This window comes from Ptychodera flava, chromosome 14, assembly GCF_041260155.1.
Source record: "Ptychodera flava strain L36383 chromosome 14, AS_Pfla_20210202, whole genome shotgun sequence".
Lineage (NCBI taxonomy): Eukaryota > Metazoa > Hemichordata > Enteropneusta > Ptychoderidae > Ptychodera > Ptychodera flava.
The window spans coordinates 40,003,001-40,020,646 of record NC_091941.1 but is presented as its reverse complement, the minus strand read 5'-3'; the positions used below and the strand labels follow the sequence as shown (position 1 = coordinate 40,020,646).

At 36.1% G+C, this 17,646-nt stretch overlaps 2 protein-coding genes across 3 annotated transcripts in view; one reads left to right on the top strand and one right to left on the bottom strand.

Moving 5' to 3' along the window:
- Positions 1-2,376, bottom strand: part of LOC139150488 (pecanex-like protein 1) — a 69,104-nt gene extending 66,728 nt beyond the window's left edge. The window contains exons 1-2 of the mRNA XM_070722879.1: positions 2,077-2,376; positions 161-408 (exon numbers count right to left, since the gene is read on the bottom strand). Of these exons, the coding sequence (XP_070578980.1) occupies positions 161-408; positions 2,077-2,229 (401 nt within the window). The 5' untranslated portion in view covers positions 2,230-2,376. The remainder of the gene's footprint in view (positions 1-160; positions 409-2,076) is intronic.
- Positions 2,377-2,406: 30 nt separating this feature from the next.
- The window catches only part of LOC139150489 (mitogen-activated protein kinase kinase kinase 9-like), a 40,196-nt gene continuing 24,956 nt past the window's right edge, over positions 2,407-17,646 (top strand). Inside the window, exon 1 of one of the 2 annotated variants that reach the window (XM_070722881.1) lies at positions 2,407-3,765. In XM_070722881.1, coding sequence (XP_070578982.1) covers positions 3,027-3,765 — 739 coding nt within the window. In that variant the 5' untranslated portion in view covers positions 2,407-3,026. The remainder of the gene's footprint in view (positions 3,766-17,646) is intronic. The other variant, XM_070722880.1, reaches the window with a different exon arrangement.

Sequence of the window (17,646 nt, the reverse complement as noted above, 5' to 3'; positions counted from 1 at the left end):
CAGAGTGTGGTAACACCTGATCAATTATGTTTATATGGTCAGAATGAGGGAATAATGAGGGCAAACATTGTAATAACCATTTCAGAAAGCAACTGTCACATGACAAACCTGAAATTTTAATACAGCTACTTCAATGACTTTATGACCCAGTCAAAAATACCTTAGCTTGTGTTGGCTTTGAAATTGGTTGTCATGGCTGTCACTGATTGATGTGGCACCAGCTTCAACATCTGTTTTAAAGCCACCATCTTCATCACTGCCATTTTCATTTGGATCTGGAAGATCTTCAACCACTTCTCCAACATCAAACATTTTGTGTAACTGAAAATTTATTACTTTTATGCAGATGAAGGTTACAGCAATTACTCCACAATAAAGGCTCCAAACCGCTGCATTTTGATGTATTGCCTGTAATTTGGAAAAAGTGGAATGATAGAAGACGGGCCTATATATATATAAATATATAAATAAATAAATATATATATATATATATATATATATATATATATATATATATATATATATATATATATATATATATATATATATATATATATATATATATATATATATATATATATGTATGTATTTCGCTCACTGCTTTAATAGTAGTTAGAGCACTCTGAGATTGTTTGGGCAGCCTCTTGCGTAATATAAGGGGCGTTCACTGTTGGCACTATGCTTCGCTCATGGTATGTATTGCCGTTGGTGTGTCCATATTTTCAATCCTCAACAATGTGTAGCCGTACTCTCTGTGCCCAAGTTCAGAGGTTGCCATAAAGCCATTATGGTGATAACCGGGAGGGCACATTGTGTACATTTTGTGTGTATGTATATGTATATATATATATATATATATATATATATATATATATATATATATATATATATATATATATATATATATATATAATATATATATATATATATATATATATATATATATATATATATATATATATATATATCAGTTTAATAGTTAAAGGGAGGGGGTCGTCAGAACTCTGCTCAAAGGTTGCCAGCGACCCCTACGACTGATGTAAACACTGTATCTAGGGTACGTTGGCAATTGATGAAAACTAAAACATGATTCTTAACAATAAATATCGTAATATTTAAAATATTGCAGCTATGTTGACATGATGCATCTAGATATCAAGCATGAAATACATCAGTAAACATTTAATTCTTCTTATAGCTCTGCAAGGCATGATCCAGATATGCACTGATCAGGTTATTTGAATAACAGTTATTCAGACAAAAAATCCATGATTCTAAAATCTATAAAACGTTGCATGATAAGTGTGACATTGTTTACTACACTAAATAAGTACTTAGTAGCCCTGGATCCAAGAACACCAGGTTTTCCTGTAGATTGGGGCCATGGAAATGATGGGGAGAGCATGAAGTGTCAAGGTCCAGAAAGAGGGCCCCCCCCCCACCCATGGATCTAGTGCTAAGTACACAGTTATTAGAAAATTGTCATTAACTGTCAGTTAACAATCAACTGCTGAAAAAATTTACAATATGATTATGAGATCAATGGGACAAGAAGTGCTGAATCAGTATTAGTGATTTGACTAATTTCAAGAAGCTTTTGTGTTTAAACTCAACCAATCATGGTATTCTCGGGATAAATTAACCTGGCCACATTAATAAATTCATAAAGCACATATCAATGAATAAGATCTACAAGCCAGTCACTTTCAGTGAGATGCATTCGGTTTTACAATAATAGGGTTGAAATGTCAATATAAATCCATTCGATATATGTATTCTATTAAAGATTTTATTTTTCATAATTTCTGAATTTTCACACCTAATGCCCAGTGTACCAGCGTAACGGCCTTGTCACGTGATTAATAAGTTGTTATTTCTTGACCTTTCTGTAACTTGTTATGTACACAATGATATAAATCGTATTTAATACGCTTATTAACAATATTTTTCAAGGTCCCATGTCTGCAATTCATGAACGTATGCAAACTTAGCAAAAGTCCAGAGAATGCTGGCGATATTGTGAATTAGAATGAATTCGAAATAGAATGGTCTTCTAAGCTTCTTTGGTTCACTTACCAGATAGAGAGAAAAAGGAAAACATAGCAAGAAAATCCACAGGTAAAGGTGGGCCGTGTTGCAAAATATACTTTGGTGGGGGTCGAAAAACCAGCCACCAGTAACTGAAGCCCACAGACCCTGCCGAAGCACCTCAAGCGTGTGTGAGCCCATTATTTCGTCAGTAATATGGTGGATCAGAACGAGCTTAACGGGTCACAGATCGCTCTGTTTTCAAGTTCATCACCGTATACGTTTACGACTGCTTCGTTCCACCGATCACTTCCTCCATGTTGATTTCACCTTGTGCCTCTGTTTGTGAATATCCCATCAGGCATTGCTGTGATGTGTACGCAGTACAAAGGTACTTGGTGTCTACACAAACAAAATCAGCTGTCTGAGGGCATATCGGCGCAAGTTGATCAGCGTATAACCCCGTTTCGGATATGAAATGCACTCGATCATCACGACTGTTTTATAAGGTATTAGTGTTCTAGAGAGACCTGTAAATGTAGATCACAATATCTCGAGAAGCAATTTTAAGGTGACCGTGTGTCACATGCTTGTCGCAACCCAATCAGAAAACGAAGATTTCCGACGCCCTGTTTACTGACAGGTCAAAGTACAATAAGATGGCGGACTACTCAGTAACATCCAGTTAGTAGTCGTCTCATCGGACTTTATGACATCTTCCAAATTTGTATTTCACCGCCCAATGATGTGTTAGTTTGTCGACCGGCTGTTCTGTTATGTATTTAAAATTTTCCGTGCTAGATGGGGCGCCCATCTTATTCGTTACTTTCCCCGCAGAAGAAGGTGACGTGTGTCTTCGAAACCCTGAGCTCGATCAGTACGATCCACTCGCTTTCGATGGTGGTATATATTAGCCTGTGCATTTTACGTAGGGATATCTACTGATACTTACTAATGTGCGTGTTGCTAGAGCACATCCCGGCGATATTGGCTTTCGGATGCCCTGTGTCCACATAAGTTACCCAATGGATCCAATCAAAGCGGCCTTAACCGGTGATCTAGGGAGACGGAACGATGGAAATGTCCAATTTTGGACGGCGATGTATGATTACACATCTTCGGTAGATGATGAGCTTACATTCAGACAAGGGGAGCACGTCGAGGTGCTCTCTAAAGATCACAAAATTTCAGGGGACGAGGGTTGGTGGATAGGTAAGGTTAAAAATACCACAAAAATAGGAGTCTTTCCGAGCAGCTATGTTGGTCATGTGAGACCAACCCCGTCTTCAATAGATGGGGTGAACAGCAGAACAGCTATACCGTATGAAATTGATTTCAATGAACTAACACTCAGTGAGGTGATAGGTGTTGGAGGCTTCGGAAAAGTGTACCGTGGAATATGGAGAGATGAGGAGGTTGCAGTCAAAGCTGCTAGACAAGACCCAGACGAGGACATCAGTGTTACTCTGGAAAATGTTCGACAGGAAGCCAAACTGTTTTGGTTGTTATCACATCCCAATATCATTCAGCTGAAAGGAGTGTGTCTAAAGGAGCCCAACCTGTGCCTAGTATTGGAATTTGCAAGAGGGGGAGCTTTGAACCGTATCTTGAGTGGTGGTAGACGAGTACCACCTGATATTCTTGTAGATTGGGCATTACAAATAGCTCGGGGTATGAACTATCTTCACAACGAAGCACCTCTGCCTCTAATCCATCGTGATCTCAAATCCTGTAACAGTAAGTATATGTACTCTAACAGTTGTTATTCTATACTCAGCCTCACGTTTCATTCAATCTACAGAGTGTGTAAGGTAATGTCAAATGTCTCCCACTTGTAGCTTTTTGATATTCTGAATTATGCTTTTATTTATCATTATCGTAGTTCAGTTTTGGAGAAGTACAATATGTATTTCTGCAAGCATGGAGATCATAATTGTCATCTCTAATGATTAATTTTTAAGTGTACCCAATGAAAGTTGTTTCCCCCCCCCCCATACTGACAGTGACAATATTCTGAGAAATTGGAGTTAGAAATCATCCAAATGTACACAAAACAAGATAATCTTTCATGCACAAGTGATAAGAGAATGTATATACATGAATGACATACACAACACATTTGTATCAATAGTGAAGTAAAAATAGCACAATATTGTAAATGGATTGATCAATTATGTCCATAATTTGCTTTGCTGAAAAAATCAAAGCCAACTGTGTATCAGCATTACAATTTTACAAAACCTAAAATTCAAAGCAAGACATTTTTATGAAATATAGTTCAACAAATACCATCCTACTGTCAGTAACATGCCTTACTGATAATCAAGAGCAGGGGGATTTTCCATTTCACCTCTTGTAAATGTAATTTTTTTGCATTGGTCATTTCAATTTTTACCATATGTTTCTTATTGTATAAAGTATACTAACAAGCACAATTAAGCACGGTGTCATAAACCACAACAATCAGTAAGCTGAACTGATGCTGTAATACTTCATCTTGTGTATTTATAGAAATCCCTCATATATCATAGAAATCCCATGTATATTCTAACGATTTCTGTTTTTAAAAAAATAATGAATGTCAGTTAATATTTATTACACCAACAGGTGTTATTCAGTATTCTGAAGTACTTTTCATAGGGCCTAAGTCCTCTATGTACAAAAAGTCTTGTCTCCTTATAGAGAAGGTGTGCTGTATTTCCTGTGTCAAAATTGAACTACATGAACGGTACCTACAGTACAACTGACAAAAACTCTAGTAATCAATCATTAAACGTTTCAGTCGACTGATTTAATGATAAACTATTATTATAAATTTTACCAAATATTCCATTGAAGATACTTTGATGAATCGTTGTAAAGCAATGATTAGCAGAATCCATTACTAGTAAATACCTCTAATACAGGTTAACAATACATAATAATTTATCAGCCATAATAATTAAACAATCATTGTACTTGTGACCGTGGTCATTTAAAAAATTAGCATTCAGAATGCTCACATGCAAAACTTGAGTTTCATGTCATTGTTGACGTTTATACCCATTACACATATATAAACATTGGCTATCTCTTATAGCTGAGCTGACAAGTGCCATTAAATATCTGTTGAAACATGTAAACTCGATTTAATTCCCAACTAAATATGTCTGGCTAATTTCCTGCATCATAGCACCAGAAATCATAATTAAGTTCTTACGATATATCTAATCATGCTCATTGTCCGTCACAACTTGCCAACAAATCAGCCAGGTTAGACACTGGTGAGTTTTGTTACAAGTTAGTCCAGCTACCCTTCTGTCATCACCAAAAGGACAGTAGGTTTATATTCAAATCCAATATGGGAAGCGCTAGTTAAATGCCAACTCCTGATAGGCATTGAAAACTTAAAATTTTATTGATAGAGGTGTGTTGAATGTGTAAAATCACTTCTTAGTTTGATGATACATATTGAGTGTGCACTTTAGACAAGTTAACGAAACCAGTACGAGATGATTAGGTGATCATCAATTCAAAAGGGCATTGGTACAATAGAAATACCACAGTTGCCAACTCAACACCTTCCTTGGTCCAGTATCGACATTGTACTGTTGTCTAGTTCGTGATATCTCGGGGCTACAAAAAAATTTTGTGAGAATCACACTAAATAAACATGAATTTTCATGAAACTAATGGTAGACATTTGCTGTCAAGTCAAAAATTTTGTTGAAAAAGGGAGAGGAGAAGAATCGCTTGACTTGTAACTGTTTCTACAAAAACAATCAATGAAAAAGACTTCCTAGAAACAGAAAAAGTTGACTGCTGCACTACAAATAAATGAGTTATAACACATACATCTATCAAATACACTATAAGACTAGGTCAGCAATGCTGAGTAACTTCACAAAAACAGTTGTTTAAATTTGCAATGCAACTTTTACAATTGTAAATTTTGTGCAAGGAATGGGAATTGAGATTGTTTGAGTGCAAATTATTATCAGTGTAACTACAAACGATTCTAACTTTATTTCTTCTGTGTAAGTCATGTCAGCATCAGAAACTATGTCAGCTATATTTTGATACCATATTGACCAATTTCTCCCTATCACAAATATGTTCACAATACTAGTATTTCTTTGTAGTTAAATTATCCTATGTCATATAAAAAGTGAAATAAGACTCAAAGAGAAACAACTGCTGTTTGAAATCAATTAACATCGTGGTCATTTAGAGTTAAATGGTAAATACAGTATGATAGTCATTTTCAGAAGTGAAAGCCAAATTTTTCTCTCTTAAAGCTAGAGAATCATTAGAGGAAAACACACACACACATTAAAGAAATAACATTGTCACCTGCAAGCTGACTGCTGTTGAACTTTATGCTTTACTACACCAAACCAAGGTGCTGTGCTCACTCTGACCTAGTTACTGAGAACACAAAGTATTTCAAGCAACTCAAACTCAAACTTGTCACAAAACAGGTTATTAGTCCCCACGGACACCGTCCGGGGGGACTTATAGGTTTGGTCATGTCCGTGCGTGCGTCCGTGCGTGCGTCCGTCCGTCCGTCCGTGCGTCCGTCCGTTCACGCAGATATCTCAGAGATGCAAGGAGCGATTTCATTCAAACTTGGTACAAGGATTACTTCATATGTCATACAGATGCACGTCGATTTGTTTTGTGATACGATCCAATATGGCCGCCAGGCGGCCATTTTATTACGATATTTTCATGTACAGAGCCATAACTCAGACATGTTCCAACCGATTTTATTCAAAGTTGGTACAAGGACTTTGACCAATGTCATAGATGTGCATGTCGATTTGTTTTGTGATATGATCCAATATGGCCGCCAGGCGGCCATTTTATTACAATTTTTTCATGTACAGAGCCATAACTCAGACATGTTTCAACCGATTTTATTCAAAGTTGGTACAAGGACATTTACCAATGTCATAGATAGGCAAGTCTATTTGTTTTGTGATACTATCCAATATGGCCGCCTGGCAGCCATTTTATTACAATTTTTTCATGTACAGAGCCATAACTCAGACATGTTTCAACCAATTTTATTCAAAGTTGGTACAAGGACATTGACCAATGTCATAGATATACACGTCGATTTGTTTTGTGATACGATCCAATATGGCCGCCAGGCGGCCATTTTATTACAATTTTTTCATGTATAGAGCCAAAACTCAGGCATATCTCAACCGATTTTATTCCAAATTGGTACAAGGACATTGTCCTATGTCATACATATGTACGTCTATTTGTTATGTGATACGATCCAATATGGCCGCTAGGCAGCCATTTTAGTACGATGTTTTCATGTACAGAGCCATAATACTCAGACATGTATCAAGCGAATTTATTTAAAGTTGGTACAAGGAATTGACTACTGTCATACATATGCATGTCAATTTGTTATGTGATACGATCCAATATGGCTGCCCTGCAGCCATTTTGTTACGATTTTTCATGTACAGAGCCATAATACTCAGGCATATCTCAACCGATTTTATTCAAAGTTGGTACAAGGACATTAACCTATGTCATACATATGTAGGTCTTTCTTGTATGTAGGTCATTCTTGGCCATTGAGCGCTATCTGTATCAAAGTATTTTTATCATAGACCTAATTAATGAAGAGGACTCTATCCTCTCTGAGGACATGTAATCAAAGTACCCATTAACAAGTGGGGACTGTGTCATCAACGATGACTTATCACAAAACAGGTTATATTATTAAGCAGTGCAATCTCATGACACAAACCCAAAGAAGGTGAAAGCACATTGACAATGATTTGACTTGAAGGTATTACTACTACTTGTCATTTATGGTATTCCAGCCTGGGTATTCTTATTCCCTGTATCTGGTATAATGCATGAACCAAAGCTGCCTTTGAAGTGCACCACAGGGTTTTCTCTGCCTTTCATTGAAAGAGGCAATTTGTGCCACTTTTATCGAAATCAAGGGCAAATATGAAATTTTAGGGCCAGTGTTTTTAGCGTTTTATTGGAAGAAATGTGCACATGAAATTGCAGAAGTGTACATGATGACCAAACCACAAGTATGCCATTGACCATTCCCTTGCATTTGGGAACAAACAGTTTCCACATCACCAAGGCAGAATGAAAAGTGATATTTTGTCTTTTTTAAGGATTGATATTATTAGAAACAAATGCTGATTGATATTTTATGAATATTCAAGTCACAATCATCATAATGATATCTATGGACAGATGCTTTTCTTTGCTGTGTTTAGTTGGTGTTTAGGGTATATTTAGTATGTGTTTGCTGCGTTTTTGATAGCTTTTTCAGGACAGATGATGGTTTGAAATGTGCACTTTGCACAGTTGCACTCTGGGAAGCTTTTTCAGGACAGATGATGGTTTGAAATGTGCACTTTGCACAGTTGCACTATGGGTAGCTTTTTCAGGACACATGATGGCTTGAAATGTGCACTTTGCACAGTTGCAGTATGGGTAGCTTTTTCAGGACACATGATAGTTTGAAATGTACAATTTATACAGTTGCACTTTGGATAGGAAACTGACACCACATCCAGATAATGATTCAATATAGATTTTATTCTGAGTTTTGTGAAACTTGGTTGAAATCTTACCATCATGGCTGTTTTTTTCCCCCAAATGCAATAAAAAGGTCCCTTTTAATATCCTATACCAAAGGCATTCAATGAAATCTACAATGTGTCTAATGTTACACCCTGTCCCATGTCCCTTGTTGAATCATCTTAATGAGTGGCTTGGATGGAAAGACTATTTAGTTCTGTACCCAGTATTGTATTTCCTTCTCTATACTTATGTATCATATCAATGCATTTATTATTATGCAAGCTACATAATAATTATTGTTGCCATCTTCACCTTGACAAGACAAAATCATACATGCACAGTACATACAGTAATAATCTGATTCATACCACTATTGGACAAGAATCAAATATAAGATAGAATGATAAAGATATCTGATAATGCACTTCTATGGTTACTGTGCTGGCCAAACTCATAAAATTGAAGTGAATGAATGGGCCTCAGCAGTTATTCAAATCTAGATGTAGCATACAGGTAAGAAGTCAACACACTTTCAATTACACAGTGTCAGTATTCACCTGTTATATTGTTTTTTGAAAGAGTCCAAGGTATTCACAAAGTTGTCAGATAATGATCAGTCATCTGTTTTGCACTAAGATGCAAAGCTGGTTCTTATGAAAACCCTTGGCTGCTAATCAGTCATGCTATTCTAGCCTTGTTCAGATTGACCACTTTGCGTCGGTGTAGCACTGGTGCTGGGCCGGGGCCAACGTAAAATAACCAATGTGGACAGGCTGCGTCAGCCTTGGGCCGACACAGTTTGGTCCAGGTGAGAGGGGGGTCAGGGCCGACGCAAAATTTGGTCCGACGCAAATTGCCTGTGTGGACACGTTACGTCGGCCCTGGTCCCAGTTGACGCCCTCACATGTTCATTTTGAGTAGCACATTGGCACGTAGAATATTGCGGTTCGTGGGACTAACTGGAGCTGGAGGACGGAGAAGACGTAAAATGACGAGTGGTAGTCATATTTGCCCTTCTTGTGCGTAAAAACCGCCAGAAAATCATGATAGTAGAAACAGCGCGCCAGTATTCAAATCCTCCATCTTGACAGGTCAGAGGTCACAAAGGATGGCAAATTTATGTCGGCCCAAATTCAGGTACTGTTAAGTGCGGACACGGACCAAATCTGTTCCCAAAAGGAGGGTTATTTTGTGTCGGCCCAAATTTCAGTTGGGTTGCCAATGTGAACAAGGCTTCTGTTTCACTTGAACAACAAAAAATAACTTCTTTGTTTGTTTTGTGTATGTCAAGTGTAATCATTGCTATCATTAGTTGATCGATAAGTTTGATGTCTTCCAAACTGAACTGTAATTCTCTCCACCATTACCTCTTTGCCAACTTCAAGATTATCCTGCTTAGTAGAAAGAATTTCACATGTTCACAAAGTTCTTTGTCAATGGTGGACATGTATTGTCCAAATGATCACATTGTGTACCATTGTTTTCATATGCAAATACAACAACAGTTTCAATTTCAGGCTGACAAATGTCTGCAACTCTATTCATTTTAAAATCATGTGTGATCAGTGTAATTAGCTTATTGTAAATTTAACAAAATACCAATATTGCTCAGAATTAATTCACAGTGAACTGATAAGTAAAACTGAATATTGGCACTTTCAACAAAGCTCACTTCAGAGCACAGCAACCGTGTGAATGCTTGCACTGAAATTAAGGTCATAGAATGAATTAGGTCACAGAATTGGAAAGCAAAGTAATAAACGACAAAATGTCACTTTGGGGGTCGTTTGTAAAAATGTTACGGATACACTGATATGAAATACTCTTGTGTGAAATATTGGAAAGATGTTGAAGAAAATTGAGTGATATTTAAATTAACATATCTGGAAAGTGGGGGGAAGATTGTTTTTAAAAGTTGTCTGTAGCCATGCATAATCACTCCAACATAAAACTTACTGCATAACACATTGAACATGTGCGATTGTGGAACAAAAAATAAAACCAAAATTAGAATGTGAATAGGTTGATTTAAACTTGTTACAACCCAACTAACTGTATTGTAAGCTTCTTCATTTCTTTGTTATTCATATTGTGATATGTAGCTTTTAAAAATCTCCTACATCCTGTGTAGTATATTGTCCTAGGTTCAATACTGCTCTATGTGTTTGTGAAATTCCTTTTTTAATTAATAGATACGGAGATATTTTCACTTTGTGTAGTTATTGGTTATTTACAACCATAATTAATCAATAACTGATGATGTTACAGAATCTGTTACTTGGAAAGATATTTATTCACTAACTTAAAATATGATTCTTCAGATCTGAAAGTGTTTTTTTTCAATATACATGATTGTGTACAGATTTATACATAATGACAGAAATCAATTTGCCCATGACATTACATGCTTGGTCGTCAAAAGGAGTAAAAAAGCTTTAATAACCGTTTCTAGAATCCAATCATAATGAACCCAAGGACTGGAAACTGCTAGTACTTGTATTTATACTGTGTGCATAATTACATAGTAGTATTAGAAATATCATTCATGAATTAACAATGCTTTGAAAAGCACAAAAATTGGCTCATTACGTCCATATATGTACATGTTCAATGGCTTATCATATCACATGAATATTTTCATTTACACATTGAACAAAGTATAGAACAGCCAGGATTCTGAATAATATGGGAAAATTTACAAATGTGATGTACTCTATGTTACAGAATTATAAATGTTGTGAATATTTACTGCCATCACATCGCACTCTTTATTTTACTTTTTAACTGGGCAAAATGGGTATTGCTTCTAGTGAGCAAACCTAGAAAGTTCATTGAACTTCATGTAACAGAAAGGGCAGTCACAGTTAACATAGGCAGCACTATGAAAACTGTTTAGGATGTACTAGTACAAATGAAACTAATTGGCAACAAGTGGTGTTATCTAATCCATACTCCTTAATATTTTTTACAGCAAATATGGAATATATGTTAATGAGATTTTCAGGGTATGTAGGGTCATCCTGAAGTGGTGCTGACATTCATCAGCAGATCGTATCTAACTCTGAAACACAGACACTCTTTCAGCCGAAGGGCAAATTCATTTTTGTAACCTTGCCTACAAGTGTGCCAAGTCAGTCAAAAAGTCATAAAGAGCTAAAACCAAATGTAATTGCATGTTTTTTATGCAAGTACTTTGTGTGACATACTTCTGCTCATCTACTAGATGTAGACAGTTTGAACATCCCTTTAAATCCAGCTGGTTGGTTCTTCTGTCAGTTACATGTACAGCAGTACAATTATATATACTCTACAAGTTACATGAACAGATCAACAGAACAGCAAAAGAGAGAATATGATACTTGTTATGTTGCATGTACATGTAAGGGATGTCCTTACAGTCCTTCCATCACACTGTTAGGTTGAAGAATAGAAGCAAAACCAAAACACTGCTATGTAGTTCTCATTATGTAAAATAGTTGTTATGTATAGGACCTGTAAACGTAAGTATAATCTAAGGTGATATGAAGCTGTACATGCAGTCATATCACAAATAAACCCCACAGGTTTGACTGATATTGTCATATTAATAGAGTACTGATATGAAAGAGAATACAAATAATTTCTGTAATTGTGCAAAGCTGTGGTACATTTATCACCATTGTTAGCTCATATGGAAAATACTGATGATGATGAGTAATAGCAATTTTACATTTACAAATGTATATGTTGATTCCAAAATATAGTTGTGTACGCTGCCTGCAAATAGGGTGTCAGTGAAGTTGTGTAATATTATGCATCTCTGCTCCCGTTACACACAGCAGTTTACCGATTGCTACTGGTGATATTTATAGGAAATGTCACCATATGGCTGTAAACATCAACATTTCTAGTTGCTGCTGAACTACAAATATCATAACAACTTTCAATGTAAACAGGCACGGCTCTGTAACCACCGATGTTATTACATCCATTGGTAACGAATTTTTAGAAGTAAGTGCTGTAAATAAAAGACAGTCATACAACTGAAATTTGATGAAATGTTGACAGATACATAGTTACATGTACATTGTACATGTACAAGCTATGTTTTTCAAGATGTTCTCGGAAAAGATATTTTAAAAGGATAAATATGTAAATCATATTTGAAACATCAGGTATGATTATGAGTCAAGCAGAATTCAGTATGCAGGTCAGAGTTGAATAAAAGTCATTAACTCTTTCCTCAACACACTGCCACACCTGTTTCCATTTTAATATCAACAGTAGCTTCCATGTCATTTAAGGTGTGTCAGATGTCTGTTTATTTGCAGTTCAAATAACATCCTAGTAATATCACTCCGGAACCAGTTATACCAGGCGATAATCTATTATCGTAATCCCTTTTAAAACTACCAACAGGAACTCTACACAACTTCTCTCGATTAAGGGTTTAGATGGTAATTTTGAAGATAATCCAACATGTGTGCTATTGTCGTGTAGAAATCATATGGTTATCCCATTGGATGATTAATAATCCCACGATAATCCTAAACTATGCCTGTGGGATATTTTAGACTGCAGTTGCAATGATAAAGATAATATACCTGCAGTGACGTAGTAATAATGTTTTACATATATGCACCACCAAATATACTGTTTTACATGAAAAGTAAAGAAATCTGTCATATACAGGTACTTTTCCTTGTTGATTTTGTATTAAATTTAGAACAGAACCCAGTTTGTAGCTGTGTATGAACTGTCAAGTTCAGTGTACATCATCTGTATTAATGGAGAGTAAATCAAACTTGAGATTTCACAAAGCAGCATTGACTCAAGCTAATAACCAGAACAAATTAAAATAATCAATAATATTGTATATCTTCATCTGTAACCTATGAAGTTTCATCATACAGTAAATTTTGATAACAGTGGATGCGGAGTCCAATAACAATAATCCTCAGTCACCCTTGACGTGGTGATGTTGGATGGTATTCGACGTCAACGTTATTTTTTTTATGTAAGCACTAGGCAAATCTGATACAATTTCATCATTTTTTTTGCAACACACTATACTGACCTTGAAGATCACCAAGTCTCACAGTGTATGAAGACCTATCAAAAGTTGCTGATATGCTTTATGTGTTTGTGCATGGAGTGTTCAGATATACCCCGCCAAAACAGATCTATGAGGACCAGTCTATGCAATGTACATGAGCATGGTCAATTTGGTTTGCTTCATGATCTAACGTGGCACCAGGCAGCTTTTATTTATTAATTTTTGACATGTCAACAACTATTCCTTGTGTATACCCCGATCAAATTTGTCAAACTTTATACAACTGTAATTTGTGCAGTTGCCAAAACCTTTTAATGTGCTATGATGTTCAAATATGTATCAGTTTTAACTTTTTGCATGATACAGTCCATTATTACATGCCTCAGGGTCACATATCAAACATCAGACACTCTATAAGATTAAATGGTAACCCATTGGTGACATAGCGAGCTGTATAGCCTTCGTTAGACTGAAACACTGACCCAGAACTATTTTTTTAACAATGATTCAAATATAACAGTGATTCAAATACCAGTATACAATGCGCAGTTGAATGACAAAAATCATTTTATTGTAATGGATTTTTGTATAACATAGGAATCAAATATTATCGTCACAAATCAAATCAAATTTCTTTATGAAAGTTGTGTGAAACAGACATGTAATAAGGAAATCATTGTCCAAACAAGGGATGATGTATCCTTGAGGCAGGAGACAGTACGTCCTTCTGACAGGCAAATAGTCACCTGCTCTCGGGAATATAGTCCTACATAGGGGCTATAATTAAATAATAACACATGATAGCAAGGGCAAGATCACAATTTGTTGCCCACTCAAGGGATGGTGCTCGTGATGGCATATTGATGATGCTGGACCCAAAGGCCAAACGCCCAAGATATAATTGTCTTATCATAATTTTATGACACCAAACAAAAACTTCTCTGTCCAAACGTAAGCATGGAAATCATAGTCAGAGCAGAACATAGTGGTTGGCAGAGAGTTGCCTCTGTGAACAGCTCCATTTCCTAATCACCACTCCTAAAATTGCAGTCAAATAATTTCTGACTGTGGACATTGTTTGTAGCTAGTTGTACATACTCACACTTTACTACTTTATTCAACTCATACGTACATCTCAGATCTGGGGATCATACATGTACGCATGCTTTTCTAGACTACCAGCGCACGTCACTTTGTTATGTGCAGAATAAATGTGCACTGAACCTAGGTTCATTCACAGCAGTCAAGATCAACCTCTCCAGGCATAGAAACAATGCATACAAAGCATAGGTATGTCTTCAGGTGTCAGGATCACCTTATTGAGCGGGCTGGAGTCTCCAAAACTGTTTTATCACACTTTTTAATATGCCACATGACTAAATCATGTGGCATATTCATCCATTCATTCATGTAGGGCCTGTTTAGGGATAATTTGTTTGAAGCAATCACAATAATTTAATTATACGGGAGTGGTAATAATGTATATGGTAATATGGCAATATGGCTAGCCAGTTGTACAAAAAATGGCTTGTAAAGTCATTTCTCAAACATGCCAAGATACATGTATGTTCAAACAAGGAAAACTTCCGGTAGCATATACACTTTGCAATTGAATATAATATGGCCTTAAGTAGGCCACCATTGTAATTCTTTCAGTACGTGTGTATTCATATGCAATTTTGTAGGTATCGTTATCTTCATGCTCACTGACTTATCTGTACAGGGATAATTTTTTGAGGCATGATTCAGTCTCAATACGCATAACCCTATTTCTATATGGTCTGTTACAACCACCTGTCAGCCATGGTTTTATAGTCCTCTTTACCATGGTTTCAGACTTGATATAACATAACATGATAACATACACGTGAAGATCAGTTTGTTTGTTGATGAACACCCATATCTATTGTATGTTAATGAGATATCCATATTTGAAAATCAAACATCCCGGAACCAATTTATTTTCTACTTTTCATTTGTTCTTTCTTGATTTTTCATTCAAAACAGTATCACTATTTCATAAATTGACCTGAACTTTTGAACAACTTTCATATCCTTTGCCTTTCTATTACAAATAGGGACTTTAGTAAGTTTAAACACCAATATTACTAGTAACCTGATATTATACACTGTAATTATTAGTATACTTACATAAATAATTATGAATAATTAGTGAAAATATTATTGTAACGAGACAATCAACTTGAACTGTTCATTTTTAATAGTATTTGGATATAGTTGCAGGCAAGGTTACTCTATATAAATAGGATTGTGGATTATTTGACTAAACAAAATACATGTTCCTTTGAGGGAAAATAATTTTCTTCCAAGTTTTACCTGATTTTTTAATGCAGTATTTCCTTGCTTTCCAAATTTTCCTTAACTTTTATCTCAGAATGTTACCAAAATCAGCACAAGTGCTTCACAATAGTTTCTAATAAAACAGATTTTTCTGTCAATAATCTTGTTAGGCAAGTACCAGTAGTGTGTTCATGTAGCTTTGGAAATGAAAGTTTGGTCTTACAACTGCTATCATACTAGGTCCAGCCATCACTATGAAGTCAAGGTGGTGAAACCCTGTAAAGCATAAGGTATTCGATGTTTTCATGTACATATGCATTTGAAGATCTCTTCAAGCATCTTAAAGGTGATTTTCAGTGACTTGTCCAGCTCAGATATACATAGACATGGTGAATCTCACTTACTTTGATCAACATGTAACAGTAACTTATAATGTTGTCACTACTTGTATGCTGATTATGAATGACTTTGACCCCACAAGGTTGAACAAACCAATGTGTAAATCACCAAGATACCAGGTTTTGTTGATACAGGGCCATTACAGTATTGTAAATCAGTGACATGTGACAATGGACCAGGTTTTGATTATTGTAATAACTTGCTTGAAGTACATGGTACTGGTAAGACGTTTATGGTTTCAGTATTGCTGTCTGAATGAATGAAGCTAAACTGTGCTTTGAAAAAACAAATTGGAATTTGAGTTCTGAAAATATACTACATTACACGTATTAGATGAAGGCCTCCAAATTTTTTCATTCATATGAATTAATACTAAGAAATTGTTTGATGATGAACATATTTGAAGGCAATGTAGATAAAACAAAAGTTAAAAAGTAACTGCACGATATGCATCAAATTGTAAGTAGTGCACGCTATAAAATGTGTATTATATTATATCATGCTACCATGCGCCATTCTGATTGGATGAGAGCTCATTCCACCGATGCTAAAATACTGTTTTAGCACTGATAGCAGTGCTAAAACGGGCCCCTATTAAAACCAGCATTTTCGAAAATTGCCCGGTCGGTGCATTTGAACGTACCTGTCTAAACCATAGACCCGCGAGAAAGACCGAAACATTCCACTTTGTTTCAAAGACCGAATAACGAATTTTGATACACAGATAAAGTGTGGGTCTGTAACTCACCTCTTGGTGTAAATAAGTTGGGATGGATGATGAAAGACATCTCTGAAGCAGCACATTTGGGGTATGATGCACACGAATATTAGGGCGACAGCGCACTGTGCACTTTGCGGTAGTCGAGACGCGATATATCCTAGTACCGCTCTTTAAAATGAAGATAGTATTCGTTCATACACAAATAAATTGACACTTCCTCACAGTAACGGTATGTCAGATATAATATACCAAAGTTTGGGCTATAACAGATTGGGATGTCCCAACGATGTAGACCAAGAAGTTCAAAATAACAATGGGATGACTCCTGGTGACTGCGACGATATTTGACATCAAATGCAACGAGCAGTGTCAGCATCCAGCTCTCCCTGCATCGGGCAACACACTCAGAATCTGCACAACTGTTCATCACGGTTGCAGTCATCGCAAGTCTGGATTATTTTAAAACTGCTTGTTTTCTGGTACAATTAACATCCAAATTATCCATCAAAAATAGATCCTGTAACTTCATGTGCCACCACTGAATGTCGTGACGGTATGCGGTACAGAATGAGACAAATCTATTTTTAGTATGCCAAAAAAGCCA